At 39.0% G+C, this 22972-nt stretch overlaps 1 protein-coding gene across 4 annotated transcripts in view; it reads left to right on the top strand.

Moving 5' to 3' along the window:
• SLC44A3 (solute carrier family 44 member 3) overlaps nucleotides 1-22972 on the top strand; it is a 144233-nt gene that overhangs the window by 61762 nt on the left and 59499 nt on the right. For 3 of the 4 annotated variants that reach the window (XM_042466151.1, XM_042466150.1, XM_042466149.1), the window contains exons 4-7: nucleotides 4243-4298; nucleotides 8463-8598; nucleotides 13865-14014; nucleotides 15903-16038. In XM_042466151.1, coding sequence (XP_042322085.1) covers nucleotides 15970-16038 — 69 coding nt within the window. In that variant the 5' untranslated portion in view covers nucleotides 4243-4298; nucleotides 8463-8598; nucleotides 13865-14014; nucleotides 15903-15969. Of the gene's footprint in view, nucleotides 1-4242; nucleotides 4299-8462; nucleotides 8599-13864; nucleotides 14015-15902; nucleotides 16039-19409; nucleotides 20139-22972 lie in introns of those variants that run through there. The other variant, XM_042466153.1, reaches the window with a different exon arrangement.

Raw genomic sequence — 22972 nt, 5'->3', positions numbered from 1 at the left:
GTACAAATGGAACCACTGGGGAAGACTGCATAAGAGAAGTTGCTTCTTGATTTTGTCTGCTGTGATTTGAATTCATCTACCTTTCCTTTCTCACTTTGGCCATCATGAGTTAGCTTGATCTAACTTAACTGAATTTACTTGCCTTCATTTACCTCCATCATACTAACCCCTGCAAACCTCAGGTTCTCGCATAATGTGGCACTAATGCTGGAAGTTAAAAATGCCATTATAAAACAGACATCCAAAATAAACAGCCCATTAATAATATTACACAAGTTTACAGGGCGTGACTGTAATATAATCCTATGCATTGTTGCCTAGGTGTAAATGCCATTGAACTCAGTGGAATGCATTGGTTCAACTTGTAAAACACACTGAATTTTAATAACTAATCTTCCGTCGGCTGAAAGCCAGTCTCTAGTTTTTAATTTGCAATGAAAACAACCTTGCAAAGAAGACTTTGCATTTAAACTGCCAGTGTGAACACAGAACCCCACCAAACAAAAAGGAAATGGTTGTCAAAATTCTGCTTGATTATTTTCCTCATTCTCTGACATCCTCTCTAGTTGTCTGTCTGAGACGATAATAAAATTTGAGAGCCTTGGTATCACATAACTTCTTGCCAAAGCAAGAGGAATCTTGTCAGTTATTCCGGTGCTTGAATGAAGCTATCACTGCAGCTCAAGAAAAACAGAACAAAACCTGGAACTGCACTGCATCTCCCCTCCATTATCCCATACAGAGCTAACTGTAAGATAATCTCCATAGAGTATGTTGAATGAGTAAAAAAGAACACCTGCTCTCACCCACTAGGTAAAATGAGGTAATCACCCTCCTTGCTAGGTAAATAGTAGATAAAATAGCTGTCTGTGCAGGGAGGATAAAATAGAAATGCAGTTTTTGAGACAAAATGAAGTTTGAGGTGTGTGGGTTATCAGAATTTTGGGCAGTTCTACCTAGTTGTTTGATATAGGACAGTAATTTAGCTGTCTGTTCAAGTGTTTAAGCTGTGCTTTTCACTTGTATCTTTGTATATAAATTCAAGTATTATGAAAGGCCAGAAGCCCCCAATGACTTGTTTCCAAATGAAATTAAACCTGGGCAAATGCCAGACCCCTGGAACTTTGGGGGAAGTGAAATGAATGTCATAATAACGGCTGGCATCCTGTTGGTGACAGGCAGGCATAACTGGAAGAGACACCTGTGTATCTGAATTTTTTTTTTGGTGATGGTTGATGGAGCCATTTGACGCCTCCATTCACTATGACTCTCTCCTCAGCCACCTACTTTTTTGCTGGATGCCTATCCCCACAGCCCTTTAGTAGCTAAGAGAGGATGAAAGTCATCCAGGCTACCAGATGGTTTTACTCTTGCTGCTGTCTTTAAGAAAAATGCACACTCTTCAAGTATCCCTGCAGAGCTCCAGGAGGATGGTATTATTGTTCTGTAGGTGGCTGCAGGAATGGCTCTCCCTCTCCTTGGCTGCCCTCCCATCCTCCCCTGTCTTTGTCTGCCCCTTGAATGGGATGGGGAGCAATGCCCAGTCTGAAAACAGGTAGGGTGATGTGTGAGGATGGGCAACAAGACATAACTATGCATGGTGGGATATTGGTGGTGCAATGCAAAAACTCAACTAATGTTTGTGTCACTTTTCCAATGAAAGCACATGCTAGGAACTTCTTATCACAGGCTGGTGGGAAAAAACTGTTTTGTAAGTTTCTGGTAATGCTGTGGTCTTCCCATTTTTAAACATCCTGAATCTATTTAGATGGTTTGTCTGCTTGCTTACTCATTCAATTTACTATGTTATGTTTCTTGTAACTGAGCTCTTTTAAGTCTTTGCTCAGTTATTTGTCAAATATTATTTCTTTAGACTTGTTTCCCCTAGTATTGTCATCTGGTGCTGAGATACTTTTATGTCAGTATTGCTTTTGTTAGAGTACTCTAGGAATTAAATATTTTGAAATGCAGCAAGATGCTTATGAAGGAACGTGAATGTATGGCAACCAGCTTGGGAGTAGAAATTAGTATGTATTGGCCATAAAAAATCTCTCATGGCACAAATACACATTGGAAATCACTTATAAAAGTGTACATACTCATTCCATGGCAATATGTCCCTTCCCATGCAGCATTAAAATGGAAGAAGGAAGCTAAACATATGAATACACTTTATGTTTAGAGAGACCTTGGAAGGTCTTTCAAGCCAAAGGGCTGCTGCTACAGGTGTTTATTGGCTGGGAGGAGGGCGAGGTAGATGACTTGGCGCCAGCAAATAGGGGAAGGAAACTGAAGCCATCTTTAGTTCAGTAGGTTTCTGGAAAATCAGGAGAGTGACTTCAGCTCTGTCTTTCCATCTTGAAAAACTATGACTGGGTCAGGCACTACCTGGTTGCCTCCCATGGCTAGTAAATGGCCATGGCAACACCCCCAAGTCTTGAATGCTGCCTGCCCTTTGCAGGTGTTTGGATGTTGCAGAAAGAAGTAGCAAATACCTCATTGCACAATGGCAAAAAGGAGACATAAACTCAAGTTATACATATGTATATCACAACAGGATTGCATCCATGGGTATATACTGTATGTACGGATTAATAATGTACAGTATCTTGATATGATGATGATGATGATGATGATGATGATGATGATGATGATGAACCTTATAGACAGGCACATTGTATACACAGCCCACACAGCCCTGTATACTGGAACAAGATTTGTAAATTTGTTGCCGTGCGCCTTGCAGTAGTTTCCAATTTATGGTGACCTTAAGGCAAATCTAACACAGGGTTTTCTGGGGTTGAGAGTATGTGACCTGTTCACCCAGTGGTCTCCAAGGCTGAGTGGAGAATCAAACTCTGATCCCCAGAGTCATGGTCCAATGCTCAAACCACTAAACCATGCTGCCTTTCATTGATTACTTGCTGTTCTGAATAAAGTGGATATAGTGAGACCTGAAGCTAGCACATGAAACTCCATTCTCTTAGGATTGTAAGGGATGCTAAGCTTTCCTTGTCCAACTCATGACAGGCAAAGGTCTTTGTATTCAGGCAGGCAATTGACTGGCAGTTATCTATCTGCTGAGAAAGGGGCTTTTAATATATCAGTTCTACTACTGTTTGTTGTTGGTGGTGTTAGTGTAGTTGTTGGTGATGTGTTTTTAAATTGCTTTTCATTCAACTGTGTTTTAATATTATGATTTATTTGATTGAATTTGAACATTATAACTTTTTTGTTTTATTCCCAGCTGTTTTTTGTCTTCGTAGAATCATTTTAAGTGCTTCTTTTGGTCTGTAAAATGTATAAATAATAAATAAATATTTGATAATATCAAAGCTTAAAAATAAAAGTATAAAAGACTCTACTGTTTAAATTCTGGTGACCATTCATGCTTAATCCAGTAGTTTAAAAATAGGGAGCTAACCAAGTAAATGATGCATTTGTACCTGAGTCCAAATTTTCCCTTCATCTTCAGCCACAAATTCTTGATGACTCAGCCTTTCACTTTTACTAAGGCTGATTTGTCTGTGGTTTTCCAAACCTCCAGACCCTGTGCTTGGTTCTCGCGCCAGACCCATTACACATAGCCAGTGAGGATCGGTCCCTGTGTTGCTTCCATTGACTACTGTATGTCAAAAAAGAGCCAGCAATGGGTTTTGAGTGACTATAGTAAGAGAGAAGCTATCAGTATATGAGCTGTTCAACCCACAGTTTGAAAGCTGTTCATTCACTTATTTTCCATTACTGGGGGGTCCCACAAACCATCAGTGAACAAAGAAAAAAATCCTCCATCTGGCAAAATGGATATACAATTAGTCATCAAATAATTGTATGGACTGGGCTATTCTGCTGCAAAGAACATGATTAACACATTACATTAACTTTAGCGATGATAGATAAATGAGCACCTAGTGCTTCAGCACAGACAAAGCCATTCTGTGGTTTTTCTGACTGGTTGAGTCTTGATATGCATTCAGAATATGGATCTATAACATGGTACATGAATCAGTACAATCAAAAAAGCAGTAGTGAATTTACAACGTTCTATGATCTGAAAACAAAATGAATAGTTCACCAGCTGGCAATCTGCTCTAAGAAGTAGATGTAGAAAGTTACCTTGCTATGGAAAAAAGTATTGGCTGTGATGGACCCATAAAAAATTAATTAGATGACAAAAAGTAACTGACTGTTTGTGCCCAGGATGTGTTAGCAGAGATGTAACTATACATTTCATTCTCACAGGAATGCCATGTTTCTCATCACTGCAAGGAAGTCCTCAAAACCTGCACAGTTTTCAGGTTAATACTTTTTCAGCACAAAAACACACACAGAGAGAAGAATGTCCTGGACCTCCCTACCACAGTAGAATAATTTGGACAAGGATCTAGGAAGGTGGATCGTGGAAGAAGTTATCTCCATCCCAAACTGATAGTCCCCATGCACTTTCAGTATCTGCTGCGGAGGTTTGGGAGAGTTTTGGGTTGTGTGGGATGATGGTGGAGGAAGGATGAGAGAGAATGTGTTCTTGTGGACTCTGTTCTTGTGGACACTGCATGAAGATAGAAATCACCTCTTCCGTCTTTTTTTATATTTAGTTGAAACAGTAAAGTAAAAATTGTAAAAAGAGAAAATACATAGGAATTACAGAAAATTCTGAGGGAGTAAATGTCCAGTTTCAGATGAATTTTGATCCAAGTAGATTGCAAAGAGATTGGTACACTGTCTAGATCTCATTGTCTATTCTGTCTAGATCCTATTGAATTTAACAGACCTCTCCATATCTTGCCATGAGTTGCCAGACCACTCAAAACACAATAAGTGCTTAGAGTTGTGTGCAACTGAACACTTTTAAAATAAGATTTGTGATTTATGTACGCATGAGCACTGATTTATAAGAATGGCACACACACACACACACACACACACACACACATTCTCACCCCATGCTGAATCGTCACCTCTCCTTTTGATGCTAGAAATAATTTTTGCTGTTTCCACAGACTGGTTTTCATAGTAACAAATGAGCCAGATTTTCAGTTAAATGACTCAAGAGTTCCATTTTCCTCTCTCTCCATTATTTCTCTGATTGTGCAATCTTTCTGATATCATAGCTCTCTCCAGGCACTGTAAACAATGTTTCCAGCAAAGATGTGCATAGATTCTATTATTCGTGCAAAACCATATGTTTATTGAGCACCATCTCCAGTGGCATCGGAATATATACACATACTGTACTTTACATCTGCATGCTGAGGGAGAAGATTTAATGCTTACATTACTAACATTTAGTTCTAAGTGCTGTGCACCTGTCATTGCACAGGATTGCAAAAGCGCCACTGGGCTAGAATAATACTGTATTGTATTACAGTATATTACACCAATAAAGTAACTTGTTCACAGTTATGCAAAGGGATCTTGCAGCACCTTTGAGACTAACTGTGCAACAGAAGTTGTACCATGGTCTACTTCCTCAGATGCATGGAAAGAACAAATGCTTGAAAAGGAGCTTTATAAACCATATGGATACCCAAGGAAATGAAAAACCTGTGCGTATGGTGATGAGGTGACAAGTTCAGTTTTAATGATGGTCCATGGTCATTGAGGGTCAAGGGCAGGGGTAAAGATGTTGCCATTGTTACGCTGTTTTTAAACACAAGTTTGCTATGCCCTTGTAGCCATTTTACATATAGATTATACAGTAGGTTCCAAACTCTGTCTGGGCTGAACCCACATATAAAGTCTACAGAGACATTGGACCCTCCTAGACAGTGGCTCCATTAGGGTTGGTGTCACTAGATGTGGTAATTCATGTTGTCACGCCCCCCACGCACATTGACCTCCTCCCATAACACACTATACAGAATCCTTGTTAATGCATTTATTGCACTAATGTTACTTATAAAGCCCCTTCCCCACCACCACTCCCTTCTCCTTTTGTGTCGTGTCTTTTTAGATTGTAAGCCTGAGGGCAGGGAACCGTCCAATTAAAAAGATTGTATGTACAGCGCTGTGTAAATTTACAGCACTTTATAACTAAAGGTTAATAATAATAATAATAATAATAATAATAATAATAATAATTCCCATATACCACTGCATGTAATGCTAATAGTTGTGACACAAACAACTACCAAAATTAAAATTATACCTTCAAATTACAATGCACAAATTACAATGAACAACATAAATGTATTTACATATACATAGTGAAGATTTGGTTAAAATTTAAAATTAAGAATAATTTTAAAAAAATTAAATTTAAAATTAAAATTTAGAAATTAGACATTTTAATTTTAAAAAATGGGGCCTCTATTTTCTCCTTCTACTGCACTTCACCTCACTCCCACCATCTCTTGAAGCATTTTAAAGGGAAGCAGGTGAATGCCACAATCCATTTCTGCCAAAAGGCAGGTGTTTGAAGAGCAGTGGTGTCACTGCTTAGGACGTCACTTGGTGCGAACTTAGTGATGCCACTGCTCCTAGAAAGGAGGCTTTCCTCTCTGGTTTGAAACACATTTGGCTAATGCCAAAATGTCAGTCAACTAAATTACAAACTTTTCCTTCCTTCCTTCCTTCCTTCCTTCCTTCCTTCCTTCCTTCCTGATAAAAAGGTTTACAGCAGGACCAGATTTTTTTTGGAAACCTTCATCTTCCCTTTCCACGTGCTCTTAGACTCTAGATATGCATCTTCTTTAAAAAAAGGTGCCTTCCTGGCATTGCTTTGAAAAGCACTTTTTCCTCTTACCTTTATGATTTTTAGTAGCTCCCAAGATGATTGATTCTTTTATTCTTTTTTTTAAAAAAGGAAGGAGAAGGAAAATAAACCACAGAATAAAACTGTGGCTTCACAACGGCATTATTGACATGTTGTGTAATATGTGAAAATACCAAATTATTCCTGGGTTTGGCTTTTTAGTGATTCAGCCCACATCATCTTACATAATCTTCTTGGCAAGTATGCTCACTGATCGTCCTTTCAGTTTCTAGTAAGAACTGAACAAGACAAGAGGAAGTCAGTCTCATTTGTCTATAAAGTGTCAGTAAATTCTAATTTTAACATTTGAAGGGGTTCCAGGTCCAGGAGACCAAATCCACCACCACCCTGCTGTCTTCTGCTGTTCCCACAGTCCGTTATCCCAGTCAGTTTGGTTCCAACCAAGCTAATCTCTAGTAGTAGAACCATACAAGGTGAAAAAAGAGATCAGACAGTGACTATAGGAAAGAGGAAAGTACCATTCCAATCGTCCCTCTAATATTAAACTGTATTCCTACTGGCTATCCTTGTTCCCAAAGACTACCTATATTTTAAATCTTGGTTTGGTTACGTAATTTAAAAAGGCACGTCACTGGGTCAGTAACTAGCTAAATACGATATATGTAGTTGATTATTTATTGTTGTTGTTGTAGTTGTTGTTGTGTGCCTTTAAGTTGTTTCCGATGTATGGTGACCCTAAAGTGAGGATTTCTTGGCAACAGAATTTGTTCATAGGAGGTTTGGCTTTGACTTCCTTTTGAGCTGAGAGCATGTGACTTGCCCAAGGCCACTCAATGGGTTTCATGGCTGAGCTGGGAATCGAACCCTGGTCTCTAGAGTTGTAGTCCAATAGTCAAACCATTAAACTAGTTAATTTATATCCCGCCTTTCTCCCAGTGCAGAATCCAAGGTGGCGCACAACACCTTAAAAACACAATACAACTAAAACTCTTAATATAAAAGGTAGAAAACAGTCTAACCAATTTAGAAACACAAATTAAAACAACATTTAAAACATGATAAAGTTTTTTTAAAAAACACTACAGCCTCTCCCCATTAAAAACTGTATCTGTTGTCACCAAATGGTCTCTTCCAACTCTATGATTCTATGATTCTATGAAATGCCTCCTTAAATTAAAAACACCTTCACCTGCCAGTGGAAAGATAGCAGAGACAGGGTCAACTGGACCTCCTGTAAAAAGTCTGCAAGCAGCAACAGAGAAGGATCTCTCCTGAATACTCACTAGCCACACTTGCAAGAGTGGTGGGACTAAGAGAAAGCCCTCCCCTGTAGCTCTTAAGGTATGGGCTGGTTTAAATAAGGATATTTTGGGCCCGAACAAACAGGCCAAAATAAAGCTGCTTCGGGTCACTTTGGAGGTACAGTATGCTGTTTAAATGATGCATGCGTCCTAAGAGGTCGGAAGTCACGCTCTACTCCTAAGGACTGGAGTGCAGCTTTGGCGCAGCTTCTGGCCTCTTAGGATGTGTGTGTCATTTAAACAGCATACCTCCAAAGTGATCTGAAGCAGCTTTATTTTGGCCCATGGTCATTCATTCAAATAGTAATTTGGTGTTACCAAAAACAGGTAACAACATTAAATCCAAAACAGGATAAGTATCATTAATTATCTTTTCATTGCTTTTAGAGAGGACAACCTATCCCACCCCTGACTAGAAGGAGCCTAACACATTTTTTTTGTAACAGGCATTCACCTCTGAAGTATGTAATCATGTTGCATTCCTGCATCAATAGTGATTGACTAAGCCACTTGCAGTTGGAAGCAGACAAGACTCAAATAATGAATCATACAGAGAGAGAAAGGGCAGCAGCCTTGGGAAAGGTACTTCATAGTAATCTTTCAAGTATTTAATGGGTCTGTACAGCTGCAGATGGTGTATAAATCTGGTTTGGATTGCACTGAAAAGTGTTCGGACAGTACCCTGTCTGTAGCATCTACCAATTTCATGAAGTGAATAAAATAATAAATTCTAAAGAGCTTGCCATTATATCAAACAGAAACATCTCTGAGAAGCTCAGATATTCATTATACAGAAGTCTAAAAGGACAAGTGTGTGCAGAGCCTACGCGTGAGGTTATGCCAAAGCAGTAAAATCCAAACTATCAATGGGACAATGAAACATAATGTTTTTCTCCTCCTGTTTCAATATCATACCAGATGGTTAAAACCAAGAAGTAGCTGTTCCTATTCTACATATTTTCAATTTATATGTTCCTAAATTGCCTTAAACAGTTTTAACTAGTTTTAAACTGTCTTGCTATAACTTGTCAAATTGTTTAATATGGTTTTAATCTGCTCAAACTAGGTTTTTTTTTTACTGTTTTAAATTGTTATAAATGGGTTAAATTTACTATATGTTGACTATATTGTGTGTGATTCTATTTAACTTATCTGTCTGTCTCTCTGTTTGTCTATCTGTCTATCTGTCTATCTATCTATCTATCTATCTATCTAAGAAAGAAAGAAAGAAAGAAAGTTTCCCATTTTGAGGTTGTGCTGAGAAATAAGAAGGCTCTGGGTCCTTCCTTAGTACTTCCCAGAGCTCTCACTACTTCTGTTGAAGCACCAATAGTGGAAGGACAATATATTTAAAGCAGGAATCACATACTCCAAACTTGAATGAATGTACTTTTCTATTTTCAATTTAGGCTGCATCCTCGCTTCAGAAATAATCCAGTATGACATCACTTTAACTGGCATGGCTCAATGCTATGGACTTATGGGAATAGTAGTTTTGTGAGATATTGAGCCTTCTCTGTCAGAGAGCTCTGGTTCCACAAGAAACTACAATTCCCAGAATTTCATAGTATTGAGCCACAGCTGTTAAATTGCTGTGAGACTGAATTATTTCTGCAGTTTAGATGCAGTCTTAGAACCTCAAGGTCCACCAACAAGAGCCTGGAGCAAAAAGACCATGTTCTCAGAGTTAAAATATTGTGTGCTCAGGAATTTGTTCTGAGCAAAGTTCACATTCCTCCCACAGGAAAATTGACTCCTATTTAATCCCTTCTCTTTCACCTACTTTTCTTCATTTCTGCAGGATAATGCCTTTTGCTGATGGTAGTGGGTCATTTTGTTGTAACCGGTATTCTTATTAAACACTTGGAACAGAAGTAGAAATACTTGCCAGTCTGGAGCATCTCACCCAGAGATCTGTGTTTATCCTCATTCTCTTTCAGTCAGCCACTGCTCATATATACATACCACTGTCCCTTCACTCTCCAAGCATTCAGGCTATTGCATGGACAAGTTTCCTTTTATGTTGAAATGTCTAGTGATGGCTGGTGGCTTCCATGTCAGTGAGTCCAGGTTTTAGTTTGAACTTGAAAAAGCTACCAAGGCAGTAAAAACCTATATGCCATAGAAGCCATCAACCAGTACTGGGAATCCTTTGTGAACTGGAGAGTTCTCTGTACAACAGAGAGCTCTTTTGTGTATGTTGACAGTGGGGAACCTCAAGCCTTAGGGCCAAATCCAGTCAGGCTTGACAATCCTTTCCCATGACATCATAATCTGATGCTTTTTTTACAGGTTTTGTTTTGTTTTGGGGTTGTGCCCAAAAGGTTGAAATGCCTCTCCTAAGGCTTAGTAGGTGGTAACAAGAGCTTTAAACTAAAATATGCTGGTATTTTTGGTCCTGCTCCTTCTGGTTTTGGTTCCACACACCACTGGAATATCTTCCCCAAGAACTCTGAAACTGATTTCCATCCTCAAGATGAATGAGACTTCCTATTCTTGTCCTAGGAGGGATCAGATGAGGGCTACTGCTAGAGAAATTAGGCATGGCCAGGGTTGATGTATTTTCTAAACAGGAAGAGCTTTTCTGTCACCTTGCATCTCAGAACAAAATGCTTTTCTGTTAAGTCAGTAAGCACATGATTCTGGAAGGCATCAGTGAGAATAAGCAACTGATGAGAAATCACCTATAAATTGTACAGTGTCTGCAGCAGTTTATTCCATGATGCATTTAATACATGCAACATACATAATAGCCCTGTTGGGTGAGACCAACGGACCATCTAGTCTAGCATTCTGTTTCTACTGTTGGCAAACAGAAGCTTAGTAAAAACTCAGAAGTGGGACAGGAGTGCCTTAGTATCCTCGCCCATATATTTCTTAGCACAGTGCTATCACAGTGGTGGTCAATGGACTGACACCAGTCCTGGAGCCATGGGCTGCCATTCCTGGTGAATTTCCAGGAAGGAAAGAAATAATTGTGGCTAATGAGCAGAAATATGGTACCACTCCCTAGCACACTGTGGGAATAAATGTCAGTCCAGCATATCAGGCAGCTTGAGATGCACTACTCTATTGTACTGGTATTGAAGGTAGTTGCTTCTGTTTCCAAAGGCAGTAGATAGACATCGTCATGGTGGCCTCACCTACCAATAATTTGCCTAATTCCACTTAAAGCAATTTGATTTGGTGGCTTAACAGCATCCTGGAACCATGAATTTCACAATGAACATTAGGCATGCATGTGTAAACCTGCTGTAAAGACTAGTGGATCTTATTGTCGTGTTTTATTTTTAACTTTAATGGAGCTATCAAAGGTGCTTCATTTTATCCCCCAAACAGGTTTGGCATATTGGATAATGCCTTTCAAATTCATGGTGGATGGATGGTTCCATGCATGGAACCTAAAGACCAATTGCCCATGAAATTTTAGAAGTACAAGAGAAATAACACTGTGACTGTTGAGTTAGTGCCGAGGTCCCTTTTGCACTGCACAATTACAGCATTATAATTCCATTTTACCTGCCATGGCTGCATCTATAAAATCCTAGGTTTATAATTGGATCGAAAGCACTAGAGAAGCTCTCTGGCTGAGCCTTCAAAATTCCCCTCCCTAAATTGTAAATCCCAGAATCCTGTAGAATCCACGTCTGGCTTGACAAGGGACCTAGGAGTCCTAGTAGACCACAAATTAAACATGAATCAACTATGCGATGTGGCAGCTAAAACAGTCAATGTGGTTCTAGAATGCATCAGTAGAAGTATCATGTCTGGATCAAGGAAATTAATAGTACTACTCTATTCTGCTTTGGTCAGGCCTCACCTGGAATACTGCATCCAATTCAGAAAGGATGCTGACAAGATGGGGGATGTCCAGAGGAGGGCAACCAAAATGGTGGAAGGTCTAGAAACCATGCCCTATGAGGAGCTGGGTATGTTTAGCTTGTAGAAGAGAAGGTTGGGAGGTGATAGGATAGCCCTGTTTAAATATTTGAAAGGATGTCATACTGAAGATGGAACAAGTTTGTTTTCTGCCACTCCAGAGATTAGGACCCTGAGTAATGGATTCAGGTTACAGGAAAAGAGATTCCACCTCAATATTAGGAAGATCTTCCTGACAGTAAGAGCTGTTCAACAATGGAACATGCTCCCTCAGAATGTGATAGTCTCCTTCTCTGGAGGTTTGGATGGGGTGCTGTGTCAGGGGTGCTTTGATTGTGTATTCCTGCATGGCAGAGGGTTGGACTTGACAGGCCTTGACGTCTCTTCCATCTCTTACGATTCTATCGCAGTTAAAGTGTGATCATAATTCTGAAGCTGTGTAGTGCAGAAGGGCCCCAAGTGTGGCTGTCTCTCCTCCTGGTAAAATACCTCTTACGACTGCTTGTTCCAAGTGTAGTTATTATCCTTATAACTAAAGAATAGAGGTGTTTTTAAAAACAGCCGAGGGAGTATCCTCTATTTTTTTCTGTGTATCTAAGATTATTTTTAATCACATACCATTAAGAGGGCTGGCTGGCTGGCTGTGTAACTTGTAGGAGTAGCTCTCCCAAGATGTCCTTGATAGTCAAATGCAATAATGCTGCCAAAACTGTTTTGAAGTGGTTTGAAAAGACTTTTAATTACATTTTTTCATGTGGAGAAAAAAAAAATCTAGCACCTCCACGAACCTTCTCCACCTTTTAGGCTTCCCAAACAGATTCTGACAAATGGAGTGAGGCAAATGACAGATGAATCTACCATTTGGAGTTTTCCATGACTCACTGGAAAATATAATAATGCTTGGTAAAGTCAAAGGTGAGAGCAAGCGAGGTGTAGTGATTTGAATGCTGGATTACAACTCTGGAGATCAGGGCTGGATTCCCAGCTCAGCCATGAAAACCCGCTATGTGCCCTTGGGTGAGTCACAGTCTCAACCCCAGAAAATCCCATTAATGTTTTGCCTTAGAGTCAATTTGCAAGGCCTGAGCAATGCAGTTGGTGATCAGGGGTATTGGGGGTCTCTCATTCAAAGGGTCAACATAAGCAAAAACCAACCTGGTAGTAAAAAAATACAACAAAACAAAAACAACTAACTGAAACCAGATGTTGGAACCATTTATGGGTTGCCTATTTCAAAGTACTGTACAATTTAAATAGCTGGATCTCACCTTTTAGAGTTCCCTCGTGGCTTGGGATCTTCATATCTGAAATGGGACGTGTAAGAATAAAAGGTAATTCCTTTCACCTTACAATGAAAATCATTCCACCAAAGATGCCATTCACTTTGGGAGAGAAGTGGAAAATCATCTTCAGTGAATGAGACTTTGCACTGAACAGTGTGTTAAACCTGCTCCTCCTGTGCATCATGGTTCATATCCCAATCTCTCATCTCTACTGTTCTCACCCCACTCACACCTTTCTCTTTCACACGCACTGGGTATTTTTTAAAAGAGTAAAGCATCAAATGCAATTGTGCTTTTAATGCACTGCGTGTTTAGGCATGCAATAAGCAGCTGGACATAATGTTTCCTGCAGGGTTTCCTTTTATCTCTATTAATAAAAAAGGCTCGGAACAGCTTTCTCTCTCTCTCTCTCTCTCTTTTAATTAAAGTGAAAATTCATAGTAGTTGTTCTAACATGTCCCATGAGACTTCTGAGCTCTGCAGATGTCTTTGTGTCTATAACTGTTCTTTCAATACCTTAATATTTGGATATTTACTTTTGAAAGGTCCTCTGGCAAGGCTAGCAAGGAAAAGCGAGTCTTGGCAGGGTAAAAGTGGAGATGAGTCAGGCCCTTCCATCCATTCACCTCTTCACCTCCATTGTCCTTCTCTGTTTCTCTTTGAATTATTCTTTTCTCATTTGACAGAAAGATCCCAAGGCCAGAACATTGGAGGAATGGAATTAAAAGGATAGAGGAAACAGCAAGAAAGGCCCCAGTTTGTCTGGCTCATTCTCTCTATTATACTCTTGCCTCGTCTTGGAAGAATGAACTGTTCTTATTTGTGTGACTCAAAGGGTAAGCAGAAGAGGGGAGAGACAATCGCTTCCTGATTTATTTATTCTTTCAGTTTATAAGTTGCTTTATTGCTAAAGCTCTCTGGCAAAATACACAGTAAAACATGGTAATAGAACACAATAAAAAACCTAGACTCCATTAAGGATTTAATGCAGCAGCAAAACACACTTATAAAAGGAAATTAAAATATCAAAATCATCTATTACCAAAAGGTTCTTTTTAAAAACAAATCAAGGAAGAAGGGGAGGTGTAAAGCACAACTTTTCAATGCGTTTTCACATAGTACAAGTGAATAGGCCTTAGAATTTTTTTTAAAAGGACTTTGTCTAGTATTGGAAGTTCAATGAGTTAAGTGCCAAGTGAATTTCTCTAGGAAGGGAATTTCCTCAGTTTTGGGATAGGGGAATTATTGAAAAGATCTGCTCAAAAGGCAATAGAAATGCAAGGGAGGGAACAGAGCTTAGGTGGCACAGAGCTTAGGACATTACTCATTGAAGGAAGGTCAGTTATTGAAAGTTCTGTTGAAAATTAGCCGTTATAGGGTTACATTTACATTTAGAAAGTCTTTTCTTACTAAACTGTTTGACTTGAAGCAAGAATCTTAAGAATGAATTAGAAGAGATATTGCAAGCCGATGGATGCTGGGGCATCACTTCATCCAGGCTGGTCCTAGATGGAGAACTCCTAATGCTAACACTCAAAAGGCACTGTGGTTTGTGTAACAGCTTACCCAGTGGAGGTCTGGGAGAATGGTATCTCTTCTCAGATGAAAAATGGTGGCCAGATGCTACCTGCGAGACCCCTGACCGATCCTGGCCACTGATCAACCACTGGGTTGCATTTCAGCATCAGTGAGTTGCATTTTGCAGCCAGCAAACACCCCATAGACCCAGCTCCAAATGGAAATATTTGTTATATAAACAGTTATGCTCCCCTAGTCCCCAGCAGATTCTGAGTTTGTATCTCTAATATTAAATTATTCTAATCTGAGACCACACAATCCACACTAAGGCAAGGAAGCTGCCATAAAGCTCTTGCTATTTAATTGGAAACGTCTTATTAATATGCAAAAAGGCCCAGTTCAAACAATTACAAGAAATCACTGTCTGTGTTATCAGGAATCCATTATACTGAAATCTGAACTAATGGGCTCCCTCAACCTTCTCCTTCATATGCAAAAGAGCAGAGTGAACTCTTCTGCTTTCACTTGAGAACTAACCACCATTTCTTTTCTTATGTATGACGCTAAAGGACTTTGATTCAAACCAGCCTTCCTGGACTGGGGTCAAGTGCAGCCTGTAGGACCTGCACTGATCCCCACAAGCCAATAGCAGCCCTCTAATAATAATAATAATGATGATGATGATGATGATGATGATGATAATAATAATAATAATTTTCCAATCCTCCATATTTTACTTTAAATATAATAGAGTGTTGTTTTGGAGGATAGGTCTAAAACAACAAGATCCACCCCCCCACTCCCCCCAAAAAGTAATCCAAAAGGAAACAAGGAGTGGAGTTACTTGTGCTTGCCCAAAATGACATCCATGACAGGTTACTGCAAACCACCAAAGAAGTCAAAACTTAGCTAGCACAGCCTTCTAGCCTGTGGGAAATGCCTACTGTGGTTTAAACAAGCCAGGGTCAAAGTGTGGTTTTATATCCTGATTTGTCAATTATCATTTGCAAGGAATAGGTACTCTAGATTCTGGTGTAATACATTCTCTGTTTTGTTTTGTTTTAACATTCATTTTGTCCTTTATATTTAGATTTTTATATTACAGATAAAAAAATAATAATTTTGCTTTAATGTTTATTTTGTTGTTTATCGTTATAAAATTATAACTCAGATTTTTTTTAAAATGTACCTTTTGTTGAAATCCAGGGCCTCAAGAATTATCTGGAGGAGTGTTTTACTCATTATTGAAGAATGTACTTGAAACAAGAGTTTGATGTCTTATTGTGATTTTCTTATGCATGTTATAACTCTAACAGCCCTCATCTCCCGACCTGGATGTCTAGTGAGTATGCTAGCAATGTTTGCTCTGGCACTTGGGAAGTTATCTTCCTTGGTTGATAGAAACGGTAATGGATTAGCAGTGTTGGAGCCTTACACTCTGTAAATGTGATGTAAAATCATGACCAGTATTTGAAAAATCATGGTCTGATCCTTTTGAACAATTTTGACATGATTCTTGGAACAGTACAGATAGGGAGAGCTGAAGCATAGTGTTCATTATCAGATAAAAGCATTTTGGCCTCATAACACACTCTGAATGGCTGCCAGCTAACTTCCTACATGCTGAATATATGCTGTTGAAGAGATGCTAAAGGAATATTTATTTTGGACTCTGTCTTTCTTGTTGCTCATGCCCAATAATTGAATAATGAGTGTTGTTTGCAATGTAGACAGCCAGTGATCAGTTCTTCTGGGATTGCAGCTGTGTCAGTTGCCGAGCATCAAATCTAACCACACCAGATGTATTTCCCCAAGGCCTTGTCGCAAGAGAGGCTTCGCTGTGGGGGAAAAAAATAACAGCTTTACAGCAGAACAAGCTAGGCTTCTTTTCCGTTTGTAGGGAAATAAATGGGCAGGAGGGGGAGAATATTCACGGTACCTCATCATTTGGAGAACCTCCACATTCATACTCCCAGTTTGAATGCAGTTGAAGCTGTAGCTTTTAACCCTTTTTAAACTAAGGGTTTTAGAACAGTTTTTTGTGCCTCTTTGACCATATATTTCTGTTTCCTGTTTCTCACAAAATGTGTCAGAAGAGCCATATGATCAGCCATGCTATAAATAGTAGTGGTACATGGGGAAGTTAACATCAGGTAACACTCTCCAGTTTCCTTCAGGTGAAAAGGTAAAATGAATTATTATTATTATTATTATTATTAGTAGTAGTATCCTTCTCTTTTCTCAGAACTGGGACTTAGAGCAGCTCACGGTATTAAAAGAACAATACAGTTTAAAACATTAAAAAGTGGTACATTAAAAGAGAATTAAATTGTTAATAATCTCCTTTCCATGAATTTGCAGACCACCACCTCTTTAGACTACTTTAAGTCCACACTAAAGACTATTCTATTCAGGGAAGCCTTCCAACTTTCATCTTGATTTTATGTCTGTATATTTCATGACATATTATTTGTATTAATTTACATTTTTATAGTATTGTTTTAACTTTGTTGTAGTAATATTTTATTAGTTTTATAGATACAGGACATTTATTTATTTATTTATTTATTTATTTATTTTGCCCAATTTACATTGCCTAAGTGACATTAAGTGATTCCAGGGTCAATGGGTCAATAAATCTACTTCAATTTCAGTCTGAAATTTAAAGGTGCTGTCCAAGGTGCTAAAACTACTTTGGGGGCTCTGTGGAGAGCAGGCAGGATTATGCCCTTCTATCTCAATCAGCCAGTCGATCACACACTCACATACAACCATACACATATGATGGCAGTCTGTGGACTTTATCACATGTGGCTGTTAAACCACATATAGATCTGGAAAATAGAGCCTTTGGTGATACGTATTGTACAATGCTGCCTCCAACATGTAGTTGCTGTGTCCTCGAAGCACAATTAGAGCATCCCTTATGGGGGACACCCATCACTAAGCTCACAGTTGCATTAGTCCCCAGGTGCAAAATATCATTGCCGGGGCAGTTGCAATATTGGCAGTCATGTCCCATCCTCTTCACCTTTGTTCCCAAGCAGGCTGGTTCCCTTTATTATTATTTTTCTATTTTTTTCTTAAAACAAAACAAAACAAAAAAAACTCTTAACATTGCAGTAGCAGAGCTTCAGAATTGAGTGAAAAAGTGGAAAACAAAAATAAATGAAAATAACATTTTAGAAACCTGAAACGTATGCTGTGCAGGGTATAGAGCAGGGAGGATGGGTTAAGGGGGAGTCAGGAAGAGAGCGCAATAGTCTTGTTTTTCCCTTGAGAAGCAAACCAAACTCTCAACACAAAAGCACAGCATTTCATAAAGTTATAGGGAGAGAGAGTTACACCAACACCTCATAGCACTTTCAAATGCCACATTCAGTATCACTTCAAGTTTTGGCATCAGGGAGCTACGAAAGGTGCCCCTGTCTCAGCACCTGTGCCCCATGACAGTTATGGTAAGTAGTGCCTCTGTGTTAGACAAGTATTTCATGGAATTCCAGTTTTATGGGGACCACAACAGGGAGGGGAACTGGTTTCAGCAATCAAGAATGTTTTCACTGAAGCTCCATATAATGGCGACAATACAGTACATTTCCTTTATAATACATATAATGCTTGAAGCATATAACAGATGTAATCTCTTCCCCAAAGTGTCTTGTTGCCTGCCAGGAGAAACAGGATGTTGGACTAGATTAATACAGTCAGCATCTGTATCCATGGATTCTGCATCCATTGCATGAACTTTTTTTTTAATTCCCAAAACTTGATTTTGCCATTTTATATAAGGGACACCATTTTATTCCCCCATTGTATATAATAGGACTTGTGCATCCATGGATTTTGATATCCACGCAGGGTCTGCTGTATTTGGTATCAACCAGCCCAAGTCTTGTGCTCTTTACAATTGACAAAATAATAACTGTGTTGGATTCAGTTGCAGAAATCACATGAGTTTGGTCTTGCAGAGTTGACTGGGTTCATAGACACCAGCCTCCTTGCTATAAACCCCAGAAACAATCGAGGGAATTCCATCACAAAACATATTAATATGAGTCAGACTGTGCAGAGTTCATCTGGTTCATGGGTTTTCTTGTTTTGTTGTCTTCCTGACTTTTCATCAGCTTCTGAACATATCCACGTCATTTTCTGATGATGTGATGGGTTACTGCCTTGCTGTCACAGCTTAGTGTGTTTGAGACCTTTTTTTCATGAAAAAGAAATGCAACATCCTGTTGCCCCAAAATAGAGCTTTCTATATAAAGCCACACCATAACTACTGAAGAAAAGGGCTTCCTCTTCAGAAAATATTGCACTCCATATGCACTTCCTGTAGATTGCACAGTGACATCCTTCCATGATTATGTGAACATCAGCTCAAAAGAGAGGATTACACATAGACACGCATCTTGGAAGTCTTCTGTAAACTCAGACAATCTTACACTTTTTGATATGCCATGTTAGCAAGAAGTTCATATTAATAAATCCCACTCTAGGCTGATAAATGCTCAGATAAATAAATGTACTTTTAACCAAATCCCATAAGAAAACCTGGTGCAAAGCAGGTAAACAAGGAAAGAGCTTCCCATGGTGTCCCCACAGAAAAGGCCCTGCCTCTGGCAGCGAAAGATTGATACTTTTGGGGAAGGAGACACTGACAGCACTGCCTTTGATAAGATATTTTGGCTTTAGATATTTCCTCTAACTCCAGGGAATGAGCAGACTTGCAAAAAATAGTTCTACACTGTTTAGGGCTTTGGAAGTTAAAAAAAGCACTTTTCAACTTATCCTGTTTAACTTCCAGACTGTTGTATTCTGGAGTTGTCATGCTCCCCCACCACGGACCACCATCAGGCAAGTGAAGAATTATATTCTGTTAGTGTAAGTGTTGGATCCCAGCCTGTGAGGAAAACACAGTGTTACAAAAGCTGTATTTCTCTTATAACACTGATACAGAAACTGGGAAAGAATTGAATGGCGAAAGAAGGGTGCACATGCTGGCTCCTTCCCACTGATTCTTCCCTGCCAATGCTATGTCATTTAAAAAGACATTTTTTCTCTAGCCAGCTCTGAAATTAAGTCTGTGGGGATAAGTGGATGGCTAAAATGTAAGGGATTTTTTTCTGAGAAAATAGGCAAGAATAATAAGAAGTAAAATATTCCTTGGTTCTGCTCACTAAACTACCTGATAAGTATTCCTTTCCCACAGCGGATGTGAGTTTATTGTAACCATATAGCTCTTGAGTTTCAGATCTAGTCCTGGCCTCAGATGTGGAGAAACTTTCTTAGGCAACTATCAATATTGAGCAACACAAAACCACATGGAAACATGTCCCAAGAAGAACTAATCTTTATGCCTAAGACTGCACAGATACAAAAGATTTTCCCCTGTCCTCTGCTGGCACCTTTTGGAGAGGTTCTGCAACCATATCAGTCAAGCAGGTAACTGCGAATTTAACAAGCAAAAGTCTGTTGCCCTGGATTGTACATGTAATAGTTACTTTTCATTTGTGAAAAACTTGCTAAATGCTTTTGAGGAAAAATGAGTTGCCCCTAAAATAAGAGAATTAGAAGTAAACGCCTTTAGGTTTACCTTCCCCGTTTCTTTCCTATTAGCTGCTTTGTTTTCTTACTTAACAAAACAATCACTGGTAGCTGAAGCTTGTCCAGCTCAGCTGCATTCCTTTTAAATGAACACATTATTGATATAGGTGTTGGTTGCCCGAATCACAACTCAGTTATCAGACCAGAACACTTTGTCCCCTGTTCACTCACAACTGGACATAGGCCCAAGTGTATTATTGATATGACAAGAAACTGCTGCATGATAGGTTTTTGCTTGCAAAGCTAGTTGATTTGCCCGGTTCCATTTCTTCTTTCTGGCTACTACTTTTCTGGTCCATTTCTTTGCTTCTTAAAGGTTGTTCTCTGTCCTGCCCTTCCTGACTGATCATTCAAGTACACTTTTCAGGGACAAGTTAAAATCTGTAGTCCTCAGAAGTACGGAGCTTGTAACGTCTTGAGTCAGGTACCACTTTTAAGATTAATTCTACTGCATTTGGAGCAGTGAAAACAAGCTTAACAGCAGCGCCTCCATGCATGCTAATTAAAATTCTTTAGTTTTGAGATAGTTATAAAAATCATCAGCATTTGGGGACTTCTAGTTGACAGAATGAACCAAACCATGAAATGCAATAGGGACCCCCATGGGAAGAGGGCAAGACAGTTTGCTGACACCAAAGTCAAGGTACATCATACCCACCAATTTATTTTGGCAAAGGATGCCCCCCTCCATAGGTCATGAACACATCTTCCCAATCCTGGTGCTAAAAAAGAGTAACAAATCAAATAACTGAGACGTTTCTCCCTTTCTATGATCCTCCCAAACCTGGTGCCCGAGGAAAGTGTGTTATCTTGTTTAAATGTAGGGCTAGTCCTGAAGGCCTCTGATAAAAAGTCCTAAGCTGTGTTACCTGAATTGCTTATGCACTTAGCCTTGGGTAGAAGAAGTAGAAGGAGTAGAAGAAAAACAGTATGTAGATATATGACTTGTCACAATATATTGGTCAAAGCCCTATTGCTTTCTTTGTGTTTCTCATTTGAAATGAGTCACTGCTGTGGTTGCTGTTTTTTTTTTTTTTTTTTTTGAGGGGGGGGAGTGTATGTGTGTAAACAACAAATCCAAATGTTTGAATACTAAATGGAAAAAACTCACTAGCTTTTCCAGAATACCCAATCGCTCCTGTATCCATACATGTCTGAAATGTAGTCCTTTCGTGCTTTTAAATGTCGTTATGAGACGTGTTACTTGGCATAAAAGGATTTGGAAATGTAATCTCTCCTGGAACTAACTGGATCTCAACTGGAAAATTGTATCAACATTTGGTTAGAGAATATACGGTGTGCCTCTTGTTAAAACAAATCAGAGTTTAACTGTTTGGTATGCCGTTAAAACATATCCAATTCTTCCTGAGGCATATTTAAAGTTTGAGTCAGGTACCACCTTTAAGACTAATTTTAATACAGTATGAACCTGCGCAAATTACAACATACTCCAGATGCTGGGACAATCAGATAGCATGCATTTGCCATTTTCGAACATGGGATTTTCTTCCATAATGTGGGACATGAAGAAGAAGAAGAAGTAGAACAGAAAGTCAAAATGCGATAAGATCATTTGTTCTTAAAGGACAAAAGATGGAACATATTGAATGTCCAGGAATTATAGGTCGGGAGTGGAATGGCATTATATTTTTATTTTTTGTTTCTGTTAGTTTCATTTTTCAGATTATGGTTAGAGAATATACAGTGTGCCTCTTATTGTGGATTATTTGTTTGTTTTCATTTTTGACACAGAATTACAGTGTGGTTATTTGCAAAAATCTTATAGGCCAACAACTCAGAATTAGTTATCTGACATTAAGTCCTAACACTGCACTTGAAGTATATACATACTGTACTTCTTTCTAGTATATGGAATGAGATTTATAATAAATGCAGTTTAGTTTTTCCTTCTATTTTTTAAATATATGTTTCAGCCCATATCACTGATGTAGTGAATATCCACGTACAATAGATATAATGATGTCTGAGAATTTTGATTTAGGACAGAGGTGTGTGGACTTCAAGTTGTTTCCAACTTATGGCTCCCCTAAGGCAAACCTATCATAGGATTTTCTTAGCAAGATTTGTTGCCTTTGTCTTCCTCTGAGGTTGAGAGAATGTGACTTGCCTAAAGTCACCCATTGAGTTTTCATGGCTGACTGGGGATTCCAACCCCGCTCTTCCGAATCATAGTCCAGCACTCAAACCACCATCGATGCTAGTTTATACAACTCCAAATGCTTTTTAATAGATGTTTTAAAATCTTACTTTTGCCTAAATGTCTTTATTATCTGAAGGCAAATACAAATGTTTGCTTAGAAGAAAGTTCCACTGGTTTCAATGGCAGTTTCTTCTCAGCAAGTATGCCTGTTATTAAGGCCAACGGTTGCATCCAAAGCCTATTTATTTCACAGAAAATTTGGCTGAAATTAAGAAGATTAATCCAGGGGCCCAGACATCAATTGGGGAACTACCTGCAATTTTGTCTTAGTAGCAGACTGGGCCAGTAATAACTATAAGTAGGTCCTTGAGTCATCATAGCTCAGAAAGCACCCCTTTTCTGAAGGATTTAGGAAAATTACTTACTAGATTTTAAGAAGCGTTTCAAACTATTCCCCCTCCTCCCAAAAGGCATTTGGCTGATGCAAGTCTTTTTGGTGGTTTGTAATTTG

Source organism: Sceloporus undulatus, chromosome 4, assembly GCF_019175285.1.
Source record: "Sceloporus undulatus isolate JIND9_A2432 ecotype Alabama chromosome 4, SceUnd_v1.1, whole genome shotgun sequence".
NCBI classification, from domain to species: domain Eukaryota; kingdom Metazoa; phylum Chordata; class Lepidosauria; order Squamata; family Phrynosomatidae; genus Sceloporus; species Sceloporus undulatus.
This window is presented reverse-complemented; position numbering and strand designations above follow the sequence as displayed.